Here is a 20,277-nt window from a genome sequence, read left to right as displayed (position 1 = left end):
AAGGTATGTTGATTTCATCTGTGCAAAAGCTTAACGCAAACTGATACCTTACGTCGTATCGACGTAATCAGTTCTCGTTGTTGCTGTGGTGGATTGATTTAGTGGCTGGTCGACTACCGACACACGGGAGAGGGAATGACGACAAAATGTGGCTCAGTGGGTTAAAACATGGCATAGTTAACCTGTTTGCCCCATGTTATCAAATCTGTTGTCGCGGCAAATCTGGAGTGTAGAGTAGCAGGAGAAGGTGTTATTCAGTTCCTTGCAGTCCAAAGGGGTTTGCAAATTTCAAGCAATAGTTTCGTTATAAGCGACTAAAGATAGCAAAGTATAACTATAATTACAAAAACATTGACAGTTTGTTAAAAACCAAATGTCTACGCTATTGTCGCAAGTTAAAAATCCATTTATCGACCAAACGATATGACGGCAAAACAAGCCATTCCCGGTAATGGAAAGTTTTGGTATTTATCAACCATATTCCTTTCGGTCGTGGTCCGGAAGGTTTTAAGAGGTGCACTGGTACCACCAAATATCTTGAAGACATAACATTGAGTGACGAACTCGGACGAGTTGGTAAAAAGATAAGCTATTCTACAAGGCAACACCAACCAGCCGAGTGTGTGAGAGTAAACAAAAGTCACAGACGAGCGTCGGTGATGCAATCTGATGCTGTGCTCGTTGGGTTGGACCATTGTTCTTTGGCTTACGATAATGGTGTTGTCAGTGTTTGAGCAGGTTTTCATTACGTCCTTCGGTAGTATTACAATCCCTCCAGCTAAAATCCCCTTAACCCCCAGTGCTACTCACAAACAATTGTTTAGGAGATGTTTAGCATACAAAATGTTTAGGAGAAATGTTAGAGACACGACATAATTTATAGGCAAAAGAGGTGGAATATTTGAGTTGTTTGAATGTTCCATCAACACCTGGAGCTCATTAGTAGTTTGGTAGCTCAGTTTGGCTTGTTGCTCATCCATTTCAAAAACACACAAATGGTTGAACGGCATGATGGGAATGAATGAAACTCGCTACATTACCAGTTGTGTCAAGTGCTTACAATTGTGCTTCTGAAGAATTTATTGTTTCAAAACAATTACACAATTTTGTTAATGATAACGCATAAGAAACCAATAGGTTTGTGATTATTGAAGGTCATTTGCATATGCAGAGCTCTGTCCACGTCAATGCGACCGTACACATCACTAGATAGCTTTCATTTAAGTCTATTACAACCCATCGAGGTAGTAGTTGCTAAGTGCCGAAACTGTCGTTGCTGTAATAATGCTAGCAGATGCCGTTCGTCCTGGTACGATGCTTCAACGTTATATGACGCATACGATGATGATGATGCGCATTAATGCTCTGCGTGCTGCCACGCGTAACGTTGATTACGTCGCAAGGCACAAACCGTATCATGGCCAGGGAATGAGTTCGACTAACGTCGCCCAAGCCAAGTTGGCCCAATTTCCTCAATTATCTGCAATCAATTTGCTTTGATTATAGCAGCAATCACCCACCGCTGAATGTGCGACCCTCTTCCGTTCCTGGGGATTTTTTTACCAACCGCGTTCGTAACGAAAATAACTATCAACAGGACAAACTGTCTTACTTGATCGAGTGTGCAGCAGGGGGAATATGAATAGATATTCTAGTAAAATTCTTACTGTTTCGTTACAAACTAATTAAATAAAACAACTGTGTACAATACACTAAAAGGCTAAAACAATAAACTGCATTCAAAAGGACAGCCGGGCAACAACCATCGCACAGATTTGATCACTTTCTCCGGTGTCAACGCGTCTCTTATTAACTGCAGTTTGCAATAGCAAGCCATTTGTCCAAGACGGGAATACCGCCAGACTGTAGTGTGTACCAGTCAGTCTCCTTGCTGCACTCGGTGTCGTTACGATCGAATAGGCAAGATGGTGAGCCTCGAATGGGTTTACTTTACTTTCGATTTCTTCGTTGTGGGGATTCGGCGTAAAAGCCATCGCTTGCCGCTGTGACGAGTGATGCTTTTGAATCGGTGTAGAAAAACCGGTTTTGCACCAGAGTTGTTCAGAGTTGCAAAAAAAAAAGATCGTTAGTGTTTTCATCTATAGTAGTGCTCTGACAGTAGTAGTGCCTATGGCAAACAGGGCCCGGAAGTATAAGAATACTTGTGAACAGTACAATCGTATTCAATTTAGTGACCGATAATTAAAGTAGATTGGTGGTGGATATCAAATTGAACAACATTGCCGGAATCAGGTGATATGTTTTTTTTTTAAATATGAGCAATGAAATATTTTGTTATTTCTTCATGAAATGTTTCATTATCTTTAACGAATTTATTTATCTGTTTATTAGCATTAAAGCTAATACTTACAAAAAATGTACGTTTACTAGAAAATATTTTCGATTTTTTTAAGGGGTACCCTATAGCTGCTTGATGACAGGGTAGACAGGTTCGCTGTACCAGTATGTTTATTTTCATACTCGCTAAACCACGCACAGCAACAGCTCTACGCCTAAAACTCTCACCCGAGGATCGAAGAGAAACCTTCCAAAACAAACCGCCACCGGTATGTGCTGTGACTGCACCTTAACGAATGCCATAAACAAACGCGCAAGACAAGAACGTGTTGGTGATGGTGTGACACGATCCATGGCCACGTGCATCGACTCTATAGTGGATCCCCGTATTGTTGTTGCACCTCAATGGATGAAGAGAAGCGGTGATCATATATGTAATCACTTGCTTGTGACACGGTGGTTGGGGTACCGAACTTCAAAATACACTGTGTGTGTCTTATGTGTGCACCACATGTTATGGAGAGCCATGGAGAGGCACCGTCAAGTAGTAGTAACTTTATTCAAAGGAGTAGGATCGTGTGATGAAAATTTTCTACACCTACATTATGGATTGTAGTCGCACCACCCGTTCGAAAACATATACAAAGGCACTGCTGCGGTTGCCGCAGCTTTGATTAACCTTCATCTTTTACCGCACGGTTGAACGGCAACGGACCATTTTGCAGTGTGATAAAGTTTGGTCGCTTTGAAGGTGATCGTTGTGCGCAAAAGAATGCAGCTTGAAAAAGTAAAAAAAAACCATTTGAAGGTATTCGAACGTTTAAGAATGCGTCATCATGTCTGGTTCGGTCGTACGCAGTCAAACAATCGATGGGTGAAAAACATTGGAAAAGAGAGGTTCAAAATGAGACCAATAGCGGCAATTTGTTTTCGATGGGTTTGCACAACAAATTCTTTCAAATGAAATCTTTTTGGCAATGGCATCCCCCCTCTCTTTTTCTTCGTGCTCTGTTCACAGTTTTTTTTCTCGGTTCTTTGTATACTCGGTCTTTTGCCCTTAATGACATTTCTAAACAAATGCAAGTTCGAGTGGTCTAACCCTCTAATTATTTTATTTCGGTACACCATGCTCTTTTACTGCGGCTCGTTGCCTATCCAGCGCAACAATAGCATAGTAAATGATACCGATTTGTCGTCTTTTCCCTACGATCGTCTGTTACTTGGCTGATTAGTGAATTCGTCAATCATTTGCCCGGCAGCGCATGAAGTAAATAGCGCAATTTAGTAGACAACGATCGTCCGTACGACGCGTCGGATTGATTGATTGACCCATTGATCATACAGCCTTGTTTGGTTGGTTCTTCGGTTTTATTTGGTTTCCAATGGTTTTTTTGTGCTAAGTAATTGTGGATCGTGTGAAATAGATAATTCGTTTTAATTGTTAAGTGAATTTTGATACCAAACCTGTAATTCCCACTAATTCAATATTAAATTTTTTGCACCATTATCATTGTTTGTTTGTTTGTTTTCGCACTTTGAAACGATCGTTGGCTATTGACGTCAGCTTTTAATCGATCTTTTTTTCTCCATTTATAAAACAAATCTTTTGTAACTGTGATTAGCAAATGGCGCAACGATTGTTATGCAGTTGTTATGCACACATACGGATCATTGAAATGCAACATTAAATGTGAAGCCAAATATTAAGAAATATTTAACAATGATATGTAATGATTTGTATATTGAGTATTTACTGTAAGATTAAAATACTTTCGGTAACCGCTTTGCAATTTAGTTCTTGTTTGATTGTTTTGAAACAGCACATCAAGTAAGAAGTGCTAGGTATTTTTATCATCTACATAAGGATTCAAATTATTATTGCTATAAACAATAATTCGTAGATTACAAACTAACACGAAAACCGCTCTATTAATATAAATTATTATCAATTATTATCAATTACCAATTATTAATATCATAATGTTTATTTGTATCTTTTCAGATTTTCCACTGTGCATTAGCGAAATAATTGCATTAGCAGCTGTACAAAGTCATCTTTATTACACTGGGATTACAAAGAAATGTTATCTTTGAATAATTAGAAAAGCTATAGTACGCAGTGTAAATGAACAATTTTTTATTCATAGTCTAGTAGAAATCAATTGATGGAATCTAACAAGTGACGAAAACGCCCCAGGCATTTAATACATTTGTGAGGAATGTTTGTGTTGTTCTGTATGTGAGCTTTGGAGTATAGGCAATAGTATACTATAAAAGGCAACAGCAAGTTATTTATCAATAAATGCAGCAAATGCATTGCAAAATCATCATTACTGAGCTAATGCGTAAAAGGCGTACTCACTAACATTATATAGAAAAATAGATCTTCCATCTGTATTGTGGCTATGTGTATTTGAGTGACATTTTCATCGCAGAGTGCAGCGGGAGTGTGTAGATGCGACAAAATGCGCGGCACAAGTCGAAATACCTTCAACTTGAACTTCCCTCTGCGGCGATTGTTGCTGCAAAGTGCACGAGCAGCTCGCGGTAGCCCACCGCTCGGTCAGAGGCTATGCGACGCGGAAAAGGGAGGCAGTAACAGTGGAGGAAGTGGTGGACATGGGAGCGGTTCCAATGGTGGCGGAAAGCATGATAAGACTGGATCTTCAGGCCATAGCAGTAATAAGGTGAGCAGTATGGATTGTATTTGTTTTGGTAAACTGAAATTCTATTCATCTGGATGATATTCGCGGCACTTGATAAGATAGCAACGTCGAATGTGTTAGTTCTGTCCTTTGTTTGCAACATCACTCTGTTGTGTTGATCTAAAGCGTTGTTTATATGTTTAAAATGAACTGTTTGAAAATCGTTTTGAAAGCTATGCGAATTTTGATCATAGATTTTTAGTATTTTAACGACAACTAAACGACAACTAACAACTCATAATTGAATCTTTTTGATATCGCTGATATTATAGATTTTATAGAGTGTATTGAATTTCCTTGTCAAAACCGTCAAGCTAAGTTAGCGCGGAGTTCGTTGAATTTATTATTTTAAACATCCACAATTAATATCATTAATTTTGTTTCAGCACAATTCCGACGCATCTTCCCAACATTCAACAAACTCGCCGGGTAATCTAGATCGTGGGACAGCGAACTCGAAACTCACCCCTAACAGCCACAAATCATCGCATAGTCTGCATAGTAAGGGAGGAAGTTCTAGTACGGCCGGGGGAGTCGGAACAAATGCATCGTCCACCGCCGGAAAAGTACCCGACGAATGTCCCTTATGCTATGACGTGTTACCCTCTAGCGACGAGTATTATCCACTGCTGAATTGCAAACACTATGCATGTCGAGCGTGCCTGGAGAATTATCTAATGATCCAGATCTCAGAATCACGCACGGATATCAGTTGTCCACAATGTTCGGATTCGATGCACCCAACTGACATACAAGCGCTTCTTAAGGCGTTCCCAACGGCCATCACAAAGTATGAGGATTTTATGGTTAGACGGGTGCTGTTGTCTGATCCAGATTCACGTTGGTGTCCAGGACCAGATTGCACGTATGCAGTTATCGCTACCGGATGTGCCTCCTGTCCTAGAATATGCTGTCAGCGGCCGGGATGTGACGTTCAGTTTTGCTATCATTGCAAGGCGGAGTGGCATCCCGATCAAACATGCGATGCGGCCCGCGCTTCCCGGCAAAGCCCAACGCGCGCCCTGTCCGGTAGTATTAGAAAAAATTCACAACATAGTAAGATTTCTCAACTTGGCTCCTGTTTTCCATTTTCATTTCTCTGTATCAAAATAAGATTTGAAGTTCACCTGTTTCCTATTGTCCTCTCTTCAATAATTCTTTGTTTTTCCACGAACGACGCCATTAGTTGAACTGCTTTTATATTGTGTTTGTATAATATTTTTACGTTTACATTTTTAATTACAGAAGATGAAATTAAACCCTGTCCGCGTTGTCAGGTGCTTATAGTGAAGATGGATGATGGTTCCTGCAATCACATGGTGTGTGCTATCTGTGGTTCAGAGTTTTGCTGGCTGTGTATGAAGGAAATCAGCGATCTTCATTATCTTAGCCCTTCGGGATGTACGTTCTGGGGTAAAAAACCATGGTCACGAAAAAAGAAACTACTCTGGCAGCTCGGAACCTTGGTGGGCGCTCCACTAGGGATTGCTCTAGTGGCAGGAATTGCCGTACCAGCGATGATTATTGGTAAGCAGTTTTCTGATGGTTGTGTTTTCATGGCAATTTGGATTAATAAAAAAATATGTTTTGTCTTTTTTTAGGAATACCTGTGTGGGTCGGACGTAAGATACATACTCGGTACAAGTCTGCCGGCAAGCACAAACGAAATTTCGCCGTTCTGGGAGGAGTGACGGCATCGGTAAGTGTTTATTACTTTCGAAAAAATGTATATTATGGTTTTATTATGAAATAGTAAACATTAAGTATCCCTATGATTAAGAAGCAGCGTGGCCGATTTTCATACGATAGCACTACTTCATAATCCTATCCACAGAACATTTTCTCGTACGCAGGACCAACAATCCAGTTGTGGATAGTTAAATGGAATGACAACATTTTTAAGAGTTGTGGTTTCCAAAAAGTTATCACCAACATCTACTGTCGTGGCTATTAGACTATTTTTCATAAGTATATAGATGAGTGAATGAATGTCATAAATGAGATTTGGGTTTTCTTTGAATTATGATCTGATTTATGTGTTGTTGCGCATATCATGCGTTATTTGAAGAAATTCAAGAATTGCAAGTAATTGTAGTCACAAGTAGTAGGAGATATAGTTTCATTTTCGCATATTATGAGGCAACTGATAGATTTTATTTGTTTAAAATAGTTTATCCATATTTTTGATACTTGCTAAATTGTTGGACCAGACAGAATATAGTATCATTTACGCGAATTCCGAAATTTTGACAGTGTTTGTAATTTTATTGGTAGAATAATTTTTTTTTTAGTCACATTCACTTCATATTTTTTTCCTAAAACACATCTATTTTGGAAGTTATAAAAATTAATTTTAGTAAAATTTTACTCTAAATGTCAAAATAAACGTAAAAATATCAATTATGAATGTGCTTCGTAACGTAAAACGAAGGATTCGATCCCTTACGCATCATTAGCACGCATTATTAGCGTAGCTCGGGAAAAGGCTGGATTATGTTGTTGTGATATACGCACATGGTTTATGATTCGAAATCATGGTTTTGTAATGAACACTTTATTTAATCATTTGAATTGCCTTATCGGATGTTCCTTGTTAAAAGCATTTTCCGGTGTCTTACGTATGCGCTTGAGCATAATAATCCACCAACCCTGCAGTAAAATTGAAATAGCTGTACTCTTTTGTGCATTTGCAAATTCTGTTTCCGATTTGTTTTCTTTGTTTTCATTTAATGCAGAAGCATGATTAAACTCATTGTTACAGGCTAGAGAGGCAATGATCACGAAATGAAATGTTTGTTAGTCAAAGTTTTGCGACTCAATTTCTAGTACAATTTCATGAACCACTTTTCCAGAGGCAGGAATCATACCCTGTAGATTAATGTGTAACATCGTGTCTGTCTTTCGTAGATGCTTTTGTGTGTGATTTGGTGGAACACTAACGCTTATGTTGTGTTCGTAAACTTTCTGTGGATGTTCGGAAAAACATGTAACGAGAAGTTCTTTTTAAACATAGTCCTCGAGACTCAGGACACCCTCTTCGTAAAAGTCCCGTAAAACATCTAGAAGCCGTTGCTCCGCGGTCGCATTACCAATAGCGATATCTACTGACCCGATGCATAACAGTAACGCAAGCAGTAGAGACTGTCGATACTCGCAATCCATCTTGTTACGACTGTATCCAAGATCCGCCTCAATATCGACATCCATCTTAAGGCAGTAGGACTTTAGAGCCCCATAGTAGAGGTCAAGTAGTCGGGACGTATGCTGGCGTCGCGTGTTGGACGGAATGGACGATATCAGCAACAAGGCAAGATCATTCGTTGGACGGCTGTACGTTACCATCTGCCAGTCAAGAATAGTGCAACTGTCGGTCCGCTCGTCGTCCGGTTCGCCACGGAACAACAAATTATTGCACCAGAAATCCGTGTGTGTGATCAGCCCCATGGGTTCGATAGGTTGCAGTAATGTTTCTATAAGAAGCTTCGTTTTGGGACGAATCTTGCTCAACGCTTTCAGTTCATTTTCAAAACCAGGTTTCAGTTCAAGGAATTTTGTTAGTTGAGGCATTCCTTGTTCGACTAGCTGCTGGTAGCTCTCAGTTGCACGTGTCGTTTGGAAAAGGAACTGTAAATTATAGGTAAAATCTGTAAAATTAAAATCACAACATATGTGGAGATCATGCTCAACTTTTACAAATATTGCTTACCGGATACTTCTCGTTGAGATCTACTTTCTTTTTTATCTTGAGTCCCAGCGAGAGCGCATGTACTGTTACGATGGCGCGAATGGCCGCTTCAGTTTGACCGAGGGAAAGACCAGTTGTAAAATTAGCTCCTTTGTAACCAAGAGATCGCATGTCCTCCAGTACTAGTATACTTTCTGTAGAATCGGGACTGCTAAGAGACGTATTAGTGTTGTTTCCGATTGGTGCATATTGCGTGTAGAAACAGGTTGGCACTGATATCACCATGTTACCGAGCTCCTTCGGGATATACTGCTCTTGAAATGCCATTAGGTCTGGAAGGATCTGTATAGCATTATCAAGGAGAAAGAATCGTTTCATAAGTTATTGTATTCCAAAAACATATCTGCAAGCAATACATACACTTGTATAAAACTTGATTTCCCTTAAATCGAATTGAGCCTCTGTTACAAAGTAGCGGCTGAATGGATCCTGCGGAAGCAGTTTTACTACAATATCCAAGGATTGTTCAGTACCTTCGCCGACATCTCTTTCAAATTCATACACCACGGATACGGATAGAATATCGCTTAGATTATTCACCCCATCTTGACATCCCTGTTTCACTTTAAAGTCGGTAATTTTTATTCCGGAACGCACCTCGTGATGTTTCTTGAGAACTTCCATTAACCAATCCTCGGTGATAGGCCAGCTATCCGAGCAGGTTGAATCTTCCTCTGTATCTGACATGATTATCGTAGGATCTTAGTCTGGTTTTTGGTATTGCTTCCGTGTCCTATCGATGATATTTTGAACGGGTTCAAATTGTTATCTATCCTCTTTTAAAGATTACGGTCTATCAACTTGGTGTAAACTATGGGTCACGGTTGGCTGCAAATCAGATGAAAACAAGACAGCGCTATTAATAAATATGTACGTACAGTTTTGCAAAAGCATAACATACGAAGCTGATGCAAGACAAAATCGGTCCCCTAGCTGTGAACGTATAAATAGATTCTATTGGAAACCAGCTCATTTATGGAAAATTATTCGCTTGGAATCATTGACCTTCCTCGATGCTTATGTTCCTCTTTTTCCTGGCATTACTGGCAATTAAAATAGGGAGAACGAGTATCGATATGCTATTCCGTACCAACAAGTTTAAACACAAAGCGCAGTTATTTAACAGTCAGTGCTGTGTACAGTGCAATAGATATCTGATCATATATAAAGAATCTTTTTTAAGATGTTTTCGAATTTACTTTTTAAACAGATAGTAAGAGATGTGTACCACGAGTAGTTATATATTCTGTTAGGTGATGTACTCTCCTCACAGCAGGACGTGGTTTCCTGGAAATTTATAGGTCAAGGACAAATCAGAACGAGAGAAACAAAACGTCGGCGAAAGTAAAAAACACATTCGCTCTCACTAAGTACGCCCTGATACAATGCTATCCAAGTCTGGCTGGAGAGCAAAACTCGAGGATCCTATAGTATGAACGTTAAAATTGGTCAAAGTAAAAAGTAATTTCATATGGTGTTTTGTTATTGTGCAGCTTGTAAAATAGAACCTCCCTGTCGTTGATAAATATTCAATTAAATTTGCCCGCATCTCTTCCTTAACTGATGAGAAATGACCATTACGCTAATGACGTTAAGCTGAAACTAAACTTCAGTTTAATGTCGTTTTTCTGTAAACCTTTTTAAACTAAACTTTTACATCAAAGCAAAATGTTGTCTCATTTGTTGAAACATGTAAGAAGTATTTAATTGACAAAAAGAAACACACAAATGTACGGCAAATTGTGCTGTAACGAATCGTAACACTAAGGCAGCTAATGTATTAAAATTGCTACGTAAAGTGGATGGAGGGAAAAAGAATTTAAAAGGGGATGGTCTGAAATCATGTTGACCTGACAATATTAATATTCGACACAAAAAAGTGTAATACTTGTTATAGCTGGAGAGAGGGCGCAAGAGAGGAGATCTTTCATAGGCGGCACACCTTCCTTTGTTACTGTACCTCGATAGAATATGTTTGACTGGCTGTTGATCACACGGAGAGAATATACCAACATAGCACATGATTGCCCCTTTTCTCTCAGGTCAAACCCTCATTCGCCATTCGTGTGTGACAACGGAAGTTTGTATCTTTTCAACGAAAGTTCATCTGTTTTTATGTGATGTTTTAAGTATGTATTACACTATTTGGACTTAAATCTTGTTCACAAATTGTTATTTTATATGTTTTTTTTCCTAGAAATTACCGTTCTGTTATCACACAACAAACAGTGCACTTTTACAGGTAACGAAACCTGTTTGAAGCTAACAAGCTGATACAAACACTCCAATGTAAACTTCTTACCACCAAATGGCACCGTATCACAAGCACGAAAGTGAATTATGTTTCCGTAACAAAAGCACAACAATATTATCGAACGGAATACACGGTTCTACCAGTTCTTGCAAACGCTACCAAATGGTTGTTACGCGCGGCTGGAATTTTTGCTTCCGGCAACGAAAGTGTCGTTACAACTGATTCGCCATCGGTCGTCATTCAGACGTCGACACGTGAACTATAATAAACACATCCGAACGTGACGAATCTTTCATTCCAACTGGCCGTCTGTCTGCGATGTGGCCTGCAAAGCAATACTTAATGCATTATACCGAGGGCTCGGCACATTACTGGGTTATGCTCCAACTGGTATAATGTATGTTGGGAGCGAATTTGTGAGTAAAAAGGGGAATGCATTCTCTTTTGCTCTAGTTATGCTTCACAGTTTTGCCCCTCATTTATTCAGCAAAGAGAGAGCGATGCTATTCCAAAGTTTGGGGTTTTAGTGTTACAAACACTTTGTCCCAATCGTCATGGTGGGAGACTTTTCCGATGTATCAGTTAAGAAAATTTAGTAAAAAGAGCTGACTGTAGCTCTCTCGAATGGTTCCTGTAGGCAGTGCGCTCTTGCTCTTCGGTTTAATTCCAACTGTCGTCATTTGGTCGCTTGTACGGAGCATCACAGTACAACAACAGTTGCATACGAAGCAACCAAATGTGTAGAACATTAAAAATAAGCATTGGATCCAAGACTGACAGACAGATGCAGCGTGTGTGGGTTGTGTGGAAGGGTCCTTGCGGCACTAAAATTGCCTACCACTACCGACCTGACTACAAGTGTGGCCATATTTTACGGCAAAGACACACCTTCCGATGAAGAAGCAGCGCAATATCCGGAACGAGGTTTCGTTGACCCCGAATTTGTGTGTAAACGTATTAATGAATCACCGTTAATTCTTTGATGTTACACTTATGCAAAATTGTTTAAACTTATAACATTTTTCTTCACATAATATTATTTAGATAATATTGTAACCTTTCAATATTCCTTCACGTGACATGCAATGCAAATTCAATTTCGCGGACAATTTCAAATAGTTGTAGAGCAACGTGTTATGGAAAAACCAACGCGGGGACAGGCTATATTATATTGCTTTTTTCAGTTGTTAAATAACATTAGATTTGAACCTCTTTTATGCTATTAACCACCAGCGGCAAGGTTATATTATGGAGGAGAGGTTATAGTAAAATCGTTCGACAAAAATTAGGTTAGTCTTATAAACTGTTCCATAATTCCCTTTGATATAGGGACGGATTTGCTGAATTCAATGTTATGATATTTCAATATGTTTATGAGTTGATAACCTGTAAATTTACCGCTTCTATGTGCATTGCGCGATGCTAACTGCCTGTTAACATTGTGTTGTTTTATTGAAAATCATTTAAATAAGCCCACAATCATTTGCCCATGTGTCATGGCCACTGATTCCATTTATCAGGGTTGGTTTTGGAATTTGTTCATTGCATGATTGATGTCTTCAGTGCTACTGAACTATAAAAGGAGTAAGCTTTACACCAGAGAAAATGTAAGTGAAAATGTTTTCCAACTCAATAACTCCGATAAGTCCAGTTGATCGGAGTGTTTAGTATTGAAGATACTCGCTCAAGGCGGTTCAGTATTCATTTCTCTAGCTGTGCCTGTGCGCCGCTGGTAATTCAAAATGGCATTCGCTTCCGTATCATTTGAAGCTGAAAAGAAACTCACTCTACTCGGCGATGAATAATGAATGAATCACCACAACATACTATGAATGATATGCTGCATACCTGTATTTTTTGGATTGTTTTTATTTTTATTGTAAGTTGGCAAAGGTTCGACACGACTATTTCAATATTACAAGAATCGACTCTATTTCAAATATGGCCATTTAATTATTGGTGGTGTTTACTATTGTATAATGTGAATTGTGAATACAATCAGATTCTCAGTTATTGATAATTGAAAATTAAATTACGCAGCTATTCGATATCGGGCTATAGGTGTCACCCAAAATTTGTTCAAGCATCGTGTTTCAGTACTCAACTCAAGTTTTCCACGGTCTATCGCTTATGTCCTCTGCTTATCAGTAGTGTATGTTCTGTGTCTTAACCAGTAAACATTGGCAAGCAGCATCTGTTGAATATTTTAGAGATCTGCTCCCTATGATATTTAGCTGCGTTGTAAGATAGTTTTCTTTTCTATCTAAAAGCAAATGCCTGATGGTGATAGTAAAAAGGGTCCATGATCGTCGATATATATGTACGCTAGTAATGATTAACTGGTCAACAAGAATACATACCCTCTAGTATTTCCCAACGCTCTAGCCTGTATGTATCTCTCTTGCGGCTATTTGTTGTGGTTAACTACATTTTTCTCGTCAACTGCACCTTTCGATAAGCCTTTCACCTTTACTGCACAAATACCCCATAGTGATGCCCACCATAATGTTTTCTGTGTGGCTGCAATGTTCCAGACTAGACTTGTTGAAATCTTTCTTCCTAAATATAACCCGAGCCCTTTCACCCTATGGCAAAGTTCCTTGGGAAAACAAATTCCTCTCACATAAGCGTAGTGACGTCAGAAGCGAATCGAGAATGACCTACATTACGAAAAGTGGAAAAGCTTTCTGCATACGGGAACCTGCTTAAGCTTTTCTATTTTCTTTTCCAAGTGTACATAATTTGTATCTCTTGTGTGGGTGTGACTTGGAAAATGTGTATACATTGTGCATTCATTAGGCGTACGATTTGTAATCAGTTGTTTCGGTCAATGCTCGGGTGTTACAGCATGATATAAAATATATAATAAAGTTAAGTTTTCTTCGCTCTTCTTAGCCTATTCTCTTTTCAATATTTTAATATTCAGTGGTCTGTTGTGCTAGTTCAACAGGTTGTAATAGAAAATATTAGTTCACTGTTATTCTTATATATTTCATAATTATTGCTGTAATCGTAGATATGGACGATGCGAACAAAATTCAGAAAAAAACACTTGTAGAACGGTTCCTTATACTTATATACTTCCTTATACTAACGAATTATACTTATATTGAATTGAACCACAAAATTCTAGAGTAAGCCCACTATATTGTTAATTAAAAAAAACACATTTGCATTTTGCGTTATCCTATTTGTAATTGTAATAAGTAATATGATTTTCTTTGTAATTTGGTATTTTCAGGTAATTGTTTCGCCTGTCCTTGCCGGATTAGCAGTTGCCATTGGTGTGCCAATACTGTTGTTTTATGTGTATGGCGTTGTACCTGTCTCACTTTGTCGGGCTGGTTGTGGCGAAGGAACAAAATTTGAGTTTGACGAGGAGGAGGATAACGGTTCTCGAAACCATGGTAAGATGGTATATAATAACACTTTATCGAAGATTGGCATAAAAAATTAATTAATTGATAAATTGTGTTTTCTTTTGATGTCAACAAACAAGACGCTGCCAGTGTGGATGCGGTTTCACGCATTGGAGCCACTAGCATTGGAGAAGTTAGTCTTAGTGTGGCCAGTGGAAGCCATCTCGGTGTTTCAAGCCAACATTCAGCGTATGGTGCAACGAACCCGTCCACTACGGCCCTTGCTGGCAGCATTACAGGGTAAGAATTGTTTTACTTATAAATATATTTTTGAAGATTTCTTTATAATCTTGAATCTGTTTTCTTATGTTTCGTTAGACACCGTTTGGAGGTACAGGCTGACGTGAGCACTTCAGAGACGGCCTCTGCGGTGACATGTGTTAGTGAGAAATCTGGTAATACGCTGAACGATACAGCCTCCACCAAGGCTCTAGCCGGGTCAATATTGAGTTACAAACAGCAGGCAGAATCAAGTGCGTTCAGCGAAGATGGCGCTTCCGAAAGGGTACGGTTCGACAACACCGTGTCGTTCGTTATTGACAGTAAGAAAGATTCCTGTGATTTCTTGTACAGTATACCGCCGGATCAGGTAAATAGGGAGGATATAAAACAAACCACACACTTTAGCGGAAGTTAGTTATGATTTACGAAATTTTGCAGGACACAGCTGCAGATAAGGCAAGTTTGGGCAGCGGACGATCCTTTCGCAGCTCTGAACGTTCATTCCGGGATGACTTCGATTCTACCAGTGTGTCTTCAGCGCACAAGCGCATCAATTTTGGCAAGCTGATTCCCAAGCTCAGCTCCAGTCAGCATCGTAATCTTTCGGTAGATAGTACAACCGGTTCGTACAATATCCCGGAGAACGTCAGTCTGGAGCAGGAACTGGAGCAAGAGGAGCATGCGGGTCAGCATGTTGTATCATCCAGCTCGTCGTTAGCTGTCACAGCACCACAGCGCAACCCAGCACAATCCCAGACTACGATTTTATCCGAAGAAACATCTACACAACAGCAGAAGCAGAGCAGAGCGCAGTCTGGATCTATCGATCCGTCTCCCGAGTTCACGGTACGACATGCAAGCCTTGCTACAAAATCGTTTACCGTACCCATAGCGTCAAGCAGCAGCAGTTGCTCGTCAAACGAGGCAATCAATAGGGCAATTTTGGTAGAAAAGCCAGCACTTTCAACGTTCAGTGCAGGGATATGTCGTACCGGTTATACAGAGGCTGCCCAGAATCAAAGAAACGAATTGAAGCCAATGCAATCGGTAGAATCACCTCCACTATCCACAAGCTCCTTAAATGATCATTCTACCAAGGAGCAGCCACCAATTGGGCCACCAAAATCGCGCACTCACATTCTGCGCAATCTGTTCTTCTCGCTTCCGAATACGTCGGAATCGTCAGCACCTACTGAGGCTACGGTCGAATGCGGACATGTTAGTACGGGTGCACGTACAAAGACAGCATCCGCCCCGTTGACTTCACCACTATCGCCATCGTCCTCCTCCACTTCTTCTGCTTCCTCGGTGACACCCACAGGTTCTTCCTCGAACACACTTCCATGAGCAGAGTATCATTACATACCAGATGGCACAATTTGATGATTGTTGAAAAGACAATCATATTGCCTGGGATGACATGCAACAAGAATATGGTTTGTTATGCATTTTAATTTCCAGAGGTGATTTTGTGGTAAGCCTCAGGGCCACGGTGGATGCGAATGATGGCAAATTGCAGCATTTATGGCTTCCTTTAGCGAATTTGCAATCATTGATCTTTACAAATTTGTAGAACAAACAGGCTTGCAAATTGTAATTCGCAGAGAGTGCTCTAAGTGAGTGTATGTAGACATAACGATATTGCCAGCAGGAATGATCGCAAATGCTAAAGCGAAGAAGTGAACTCACGCTTGCAAAAATGATTGCGTGGCGTGCAAACGTGATTTGAGTACCAGCAAATGTTCGCTCAATTGTGTGCTTGCAAATGGCGCCTCAGGAGAGTATGGCCCCAAGGTTGTATGCATTTTGGCATTAATGTTAGCCTTTGCTTAGTTTTCGTTCAACAAGTGGCGATTTTGTTAGAACCTTGTTCTTATTACTATTACCTACTACTGCCCCCTCGTGTACGTACGAAGAAACGCATAAAAAAGATAACACAAGACTGCAAAATGCCAGGACTAATACAACCACATTCGATTGTTGTGTTTGTTTAACATGGCCTAAAAGGCTACATTTTCTTGACACGGATTCCTACAAGATGAGGCCACGACGACTAAACACGAATTCTTGGACGAGGCTTCAACGGTAAACATAATGAACGGAATATTGCATAAGAATCAGACAACGAGAATGCGGATTTAATATTATGTCAAATTCAGGAGGGCGCGTTTTATGTTTGTTTTTATTTTTTCTCTACTACAACAACAGAGGAGAGAGAATGAGAGACAATAGAAAAGTGATGTGAGATCCGGAAGATTGAAAGTTGTGTTCGGTAGCAAGCAAGATGGTCAACAGAAAAATTAGTATCGTGCGCAGATAGTAAATGAGAGATAACGAAGTTAATGCTATTTAAGCTAGGAGTTGATTTAGGGATAGAAAGCTACACAAATCCCTGTTCTTTTTATCTAATGGGGTCAATAGTACTAATTTTCTATTTAAATCAAGTTCGAATTTCATGAGATAATTCGTTTGAAACGTCTTTATGGAGAAATACGAAACCGGAAGTATGCGCATACGCATAAAATATAGAATTAAATAATCCCATAACAGTGATCAGCCAGACTTCGGTTGCATACAATGATTGAAAGAACATACTATATCATCATTATGATTAATGTCGCTCTTATCATGCTACTCCGGTGACACTAGAACGCCGACACGCTCCTGTCACGAACTGATCTAACATGATTATGATGGTCCCATCAAGTTGTGTCTCAGCGTTTGGTCTAGCAAACCGAAAGCCTTGAATCGAAATCGAAATATCTCTTCTCATCAACGACTAATCTATTTATCGGCCTTACTTACTATATTGACAAAATAAGTGTAATTAGGCTGTGTACAGCAAGACATATGAGATACCTAGAGGCTTGTTAAAGCAAGAAGCAATAATACAATTTAAGTGAAGGGTTTTTTTCATTGAGAAAATGGAAACTTTGAAAAATATCTAGTAGTATTTTAGAATAGAAGATTTTTGGTATAATTATTTGAGATATGGCGATTGAAAATTATCGATCACTTAGGAATCGCCCTGCAAAGTTCATTCATTGCTTGATGAATCGACTAACACACTTACCAAGATTATCAGCAATGGCAGTCGAAGCAGATAAAAATGCTTTCCATAGTAAACCCTACGACAGAATGACACCTTATCATTCGTGTATCTCAATCGTGGGTTATGATGTAAAATATTAAAACAAACGTACGTGTTTTAGCAACGTGTCCGCAATGACGCAGGATTATTAATTCTTTCCGAACGGAGAAACAAGCAGGTTTAGATAAATATTAAATTTATATTTTTTCATTTTTATTTCGAATTTTACAGGTTTTTTTCTTTTCTTTATTTCTATCGGAGTAAAAAATCGTACATAATTTGCTTGAAATGAATTCTACTCTTTTGTAGAATTGGCTAACAAAGGGAGCTAATGGAAATCAACCGTGTTGGGGTGAAAGGCGAAGATACAGGGCGCTATTCATCACTTGAAAATCGCTTTCGCTACAAGCGTAACGAACGTGCAGGCGGGCGTACTATTAAGGCGTCAGAAATAAGTCAGTTTGGCGTCTACGCAAAAGTAAGGAACGACGAATGGAAGATATTTACAAATGCCGTTTTCTCTCAGACGAGGGAGAGGTTGTGGCTTGTCGAAACAAACGTATGAAACTACCGACGATACGTAACCCACACAATGCTCAGTAGATAATCTGTGACGAAGAGTGTCCACTCGTACCGCTGCCTGATGTGATCGCTTCCTCTAGGTTGGAGTCCAACTTCCGATAGGCAGCCGTATGCTTCCGGCCTTTACTGAACCCACCTCGCCCGCTGCTCGTGCGACGACCCTCAACGACCAATGCCAACAGCTTCGATTTGTTGTGATATGCCACGTAAAGCATGGCGCAACTGAACATGGCAAACAGGAAATAGGAGAAAAAGTTCGAATCCTTTTGATCGTAGAACGGGTCGCTACCAGAAACGATGTCGCTTGCCTTCGAACTTTCCGCAAAATCATCCTGTTTTGCCTTTTCCGGTACCGCTGGTTGCTTTCCAACCGGTTGGAAACCGTTCAGCTCCAGATCGTCTCCATTTTCGTTGACGTCCTCTGCCGAAGCGATCCCATCAGATTCGTCCGAATTATCATAACCCGGTTGGGTAGCACTTTTAGCATCCTGATTCCCCGGTTGCTTGGGTTCTTCATCAAAAGGAGCCATATCACCTCCGGCATCATCTATTTCACCCTGCTGTTGATCCATATTGCCCTCATTCTTGTCCGGCAAAGCTGCATCCTGTGGCAACTGCTCCGGAATGTGTACCGCTTCTTTTGGTGCTTTTTCAAGGATTTTTGCCTCCAAATCAGGTTCTCCAACGGCAACTGGTTTTACTTCTGATTTGGGCTTGTTTGCTTGGCTGATGTCACTGGATGACGGAGCAAGTATTACGGCAGAATTAGTATTTTTATCCGTGTTGTCCTTTTTCACAAACTTTTCAGTATTGTTGCTAATTGGAATCGGAGCCTTATCTTTGATTTCTTCTGTAGTAGGCTTTTTTACTTCTTCCATGGCTGGAACTATCTTGGCGAAACTAGATTGGTTTGTTATGCTATCGAGTTTATTGCCTGCTGGAGCTTCCATAGGTTGAGGTTTGTTCTCTCCTTTGCCAACCGATTGCAGTATCAGTTTATATCCAGAAAATAGTGCTCTGCACACATCGGCCAATCCGCTGTCTTTCGTATAGCAGAACCCAACGCAGGTGGGAGTTCTTTTGAATGGCTCCAATGAGCGAGAAAACAGATTCGCAGGCAATCGTTTCACCGTCTTCGATAGATCACGGCAAAAATCATCATCTTCAGTATCGGACAGGCTGTGCGATAGTTCCTGCTCGATCATGTGCTCTATCTCGTTTACTTTGTACCGACTCGCAACTTGCATCATTTGTTTGTACGCAAAGCAACCGGCATCAGCAATAGATGAGCTGCAATAGCTTTGCAAACGCTGGAAACAGGTTTCCTGTACCGTTTTACTCATGTTCAATGAGTCACTTTTTACCAGCGTTACCGTGGGTTGTAGCAAGCTTGCAGTTTGTTTTCCAACCAGTGTGCTTGTTACGACTACTGATATTAACCCAGTTAGGGCTAGTAATATTGCTTCGGTTCGCATTATGTAGGAATAAACTCTAAAATCGTAGATACTGTATTCCGTTCCTTGGTAGAACGTCAAGACAACTAAACACAAATGGACGGAGCTTTCCAACCTTACACACTTGACTTCTTTAACTGCTAGTGGTAGCTAGCACTTGGCAATGCGATAAACACTCATCGGTAACCGTGTATTAGTTCCTATTGCCTCTGCGAAGGGATAATAACAGCCACCTGAACCGGAGTTTTTCAATGTTTTCCTTTATAATGAACAAAAAAACGGATCGCAAAGAACGTTTTGACAAGCAATGGCAAAGTGTCAGTCGTCGTTGTGACAGTAGCGTGTGTATGCTTGTGTACACGTGTATTAGACCGTGGTTACACTAGCAAAATACAGGGGTTTTCATAAATATTGTAATCAATGATATTTTTCAACTGTTGTACAGTAAAGCGCCGATTATCAGTGCTCGTCGGGGCTGTTCATGGATAGACGTATCATGGACAGGGT

The 20,277-nt window shown here is 40.0% G+C and overlaps 3 protein-coding genes across 3 annotated transcripts; 1 reads left to right on the top strand and 2 right to left on the bottom strand.

The window, feature by feature from the left end:
• The first annotated feature begins 4,763 nt into the window (after positions 1–4,763).
• On the top strand, positions 4,764–15,990 carry LOC128719278 (E3 ubiquitin-protein ligase RNF19A-like). Its single transcript, XM_053812903.1, has 8 exons — positions 4,764–4,985; positions 5,390–6,059; positions 6,249–6,530; positions 6,605–6,702; positions 14,244–14,409; positions 14,502–14,661; positions 14,740–15,010; positions 15,082–15,990. Exons 1-8 carry the CDS (start codon positions 4,764–4,766, stop codon positions 15,988–15,990), a joined length of 2,778 nt encoding a protein of 925 aa, XP_053668878.1.
• Positions 8,007–9,435, bottom strand: LOC128719279 (uncharacterized). Its single transcript, XM_053812904.1, has 3 exons — positions 9,109–9,435; positions 8,710–9,030; positions 8,007–8,627 (listed from the first exon to the last, which is right to left on the bottom strand). Exons 1-3 carry the CDS (start codon positions 9,433–9,435, stop codon positions 8,007–8,009), a joined length of 1,269 nt encoding a protein of 422 aa, XP_053668879.1.
• A 2,340-nt stretch (positions 15,991–18,330) lies between the features above and the next one.
• Positions 18,331–19,791, bottom strand: LOC128709114 (trans-Golgi network integral membrane protein 1-like). Its single transcript, XM_053804098.1, has one exon. The coding sequence runs from the start codon at positions 19,789–19,791 to the stop codon at positions 18,331–18,333; it is 1,461 nt and encodes a 486-aa protein (XP_053660073.1).
• Positions 19,792–20,277: the final 486 nt, after the last annotated feature.

Source organism: Anopheles marshallii, chromosome 2 (genome assembly GCF_943734725.1).
Source record: "Anopheles marshallii chromosome 2, idAnoMarsDA_429_01, whole genome shotgun sequence".
In the NCBI taxonomy this organism is placed as follows: Eukaryota; Metazoa; Arthropoda; class Insecta; order Diptera; family Culicidae; genus Anopheles; species Anopheles marshallii.
This window is presented reverse-complemented; position numbering and strand designations above follow the sequence as displayed.